Here is a 2,380-nt window from a genome sequence, read left to right as displayed (position 1 = left end):
AATTCTCTTTTTTTTTTTATTAACTTTCTAATTAGTCAATCCACAAAGAAATTTAAAATATTTAAAAAATTGTTTTGAGGTTTGGAATCTATTTGTAAGTGTGTCCGAAGACCGACCATCTCCTGTCTGTTTCTATGTAGTAAGAGTCTCTCCACGTGGTTAACAGCGCCCGCTTATAATCGGTGGAATTCTGACTGGGCAGAAAAGGGCGATATTGCTATCCTACGATATCGCCTCTGGGAGAAAAAGATGTCGCCTCGGAGAAAAAGGAAGATAGCAAGAAGATGTCGCCTCGGAGAAAAAGGAAGATAGCAAGAAGATGTCGCCTCGAAGATATTCTTCACGGGAATACCTTTATAACTCTTTGCTGCGATATTGCTGTAAGTTAGACCTTCTTCCAATTAGATAGCCATGGCATTTGGGAGACTTTTGCAGCGTCTTTTGCGCGTTTTGGTGACATGCACCGTCTTTTGTTTCGCCAGGTTATGGTAAGCCTTCCCTTCGTTCGTTTATGAAGTTGCTCTTTATTTGTGGTCTAATAGATTCTCTTTGCACAGGGATTTGACTGTGTCTGCAGCTGGAGGAGGAGCTGCAGATCATAGCGGTTATCAAGTGTTTCTAAGCTTCAGAGGCGCCGATGTCAGAAGAGGATTTCTCGGTCATCTCTATGACGCCATCAAAAGCGCAGGCTTTAATGTCTTTCTGGATAGCTACGAAATCAACATCGGAGACGATATCTCTGGTGCAATACACCACGTAATTGAGCACAGTCGCATATTCATTATCATCTTCTCCCCCAGTTTCGCAGAATCCCCGTGGTGCCTTCGAGAAGCCGCGCTGATTGCTGGCCGGCTTCAGAGGAATGGGACACAAAGCGAGCGAGCCATCGTCATTCCTGTATTTTATGACGTTACTCCATCGCAAGTTCGGCATCCCCATCATTCTCATGGCAGTCCATTTGCTGAGGCATTCCAAGAACATGAAAGGCGTGGGAAATACAGGCAACAAGAAATCGATGAATGGAAGGCCGCTCTCCATACAATCTCCCATCGCCGTGGTCTGTCATTGCAGGAAGACTGCAACGGGTCTGCTTTCATCTGCCATTTTTAATTGGAGTTGTCTATAATGCGACTTTTTGGAGATTCCGGTGACGGAATCCGGCGGAAGAAATTGAGGTTAAATCTTGATTTGTTGCAGTTAAAATGGTTTTTTAACTGCATATTTGGATTCAGCACCCTGAAAAACCCCTGGGACGCCATGATTGTGCAGAAACTAGCTATCAAACTTGAGATTCCAATAAATTACTGCCGAATTTTGACCAGAAAAACCCACCAGAAAAACTTCCAAAAAGTCGACAAATGCTTTTTGATTTATGCTTAAATTCTTATTAATTTTATATAAGGATACGTCTATTCTTAAATCCTTAGATTTTTCTATTTGCATGTATGAGGCAGTGCCGGTGTGACCCTCATTTATTTATTAAAAAGCTTATGTTTTTGCTTAAACCCTTACATTTGCAGATATGAAGCAGAGCTGGTGAAGCGCGTGGTTAAAGAGGTGGGGAAACTTAGACGGACCGCTCGCCTTTGATTTGATCCTTCTGCTACACCACGGCATATAGTGAAGTCAGATCTTCTTCCTCATAGTCACCATGGCGGCATTTTTCGCCCGTCTTTTGTTTCGCTGGTTACCGTAGACATTCCTTTTGTTCATGAATACCTGTTTGGAAATGGTACTTTTTTTTGTAAGTGAAGAAATGGTGCCAGGCGCAGGTTCTTAGGCGTATATAATTCCGCTCTGGAATTAAACCACAGGACTTGTAAAAACCAAACTTTTAAGCTAAACAGTTACACCACAGTCTTTGGAGACGTTGAAGAGTGTTTTGCGCCTTTGGGAGACTTGCAGCGTCTTTTATTTATTTTTTTTTGTCGCTCCATCTTGGAAATTATAGAGATCATATAACTCTTTCTGTATGGGAGATGTTCTCTTTGCACTGATAAGATTTGAGGACAATTTTTTAATAATCGGATTGAGTAATCTATTTTACTGTTATGATAATAATAATGACCATAAATCAATTTTATTTAGTGGGATAACCATTTTTGATATTCTCCTTTTATTTTTAATATACATAAAGCTAAAATAATATTGTTATTATAATAATAATCACACTAAATCAATTTTATTTAGTGGGATAACTATTTAAGTATGGGGGTTTACGTAGTGCATTATATTAGATATTATTTTTTCGGATTCAACTGCGTTAAGTAAGTCATTCACGTATGACCATTTCCATGAGAGGTAGTCGTAACTGACTAATTTCTCATGATTTTTGAATAGTTCACTCATTGCATCGGAAGTCATTCACGTATGACCATTT

At 39.7% G+C, this 2,380-nt stretch overlaps 1 protein-coding gene across 1 annotated transcript; it reads left to right on the top strand.

The window, feature by feature from the left end:
• The first annotated feature begins 411 nt into the window (after nucleotides 1-411).
• On the top strand, nucleotides 412-1,590 carry LOC149207639 (toll/interleukin-1 receptor-like protein). Its single transcript, XM_089398099.1, has 3 exons — nucleotides 412-488; nucleotides 558-1,085; nucleotides 1,521-1,590. The coding sequence occupies exons 1-3, from the start codon at nucleotides 412-414 to the stop codon at nucleotides 1,588-1,590; spliced, it is 675 nt and encodes a 224-aa protein (XP_089254225.1).
• The last annotated feature ends 790 nt before the right edge of the window (nucleotides 1,591-2,380 follow it).

This window comes from Pinus tabuliformis, chromosome 1_2, assembly GCF_031772625.1.
Source record: "Pinus tabuliformis cultivar Carrire ecotype Pingquan chromosome 1_2, CPIR1, whole genome shotgun sequence".
Lineage (NCBI taxonomy): Eukaryota > Viridiplantae > Streptophyta > Pinopsida > Pinales > Pinaceae > Pinus > Pinus tabuliformis.
This window is presented reverse-complemented; position numbering and strand designations above follow the sequence as displayed.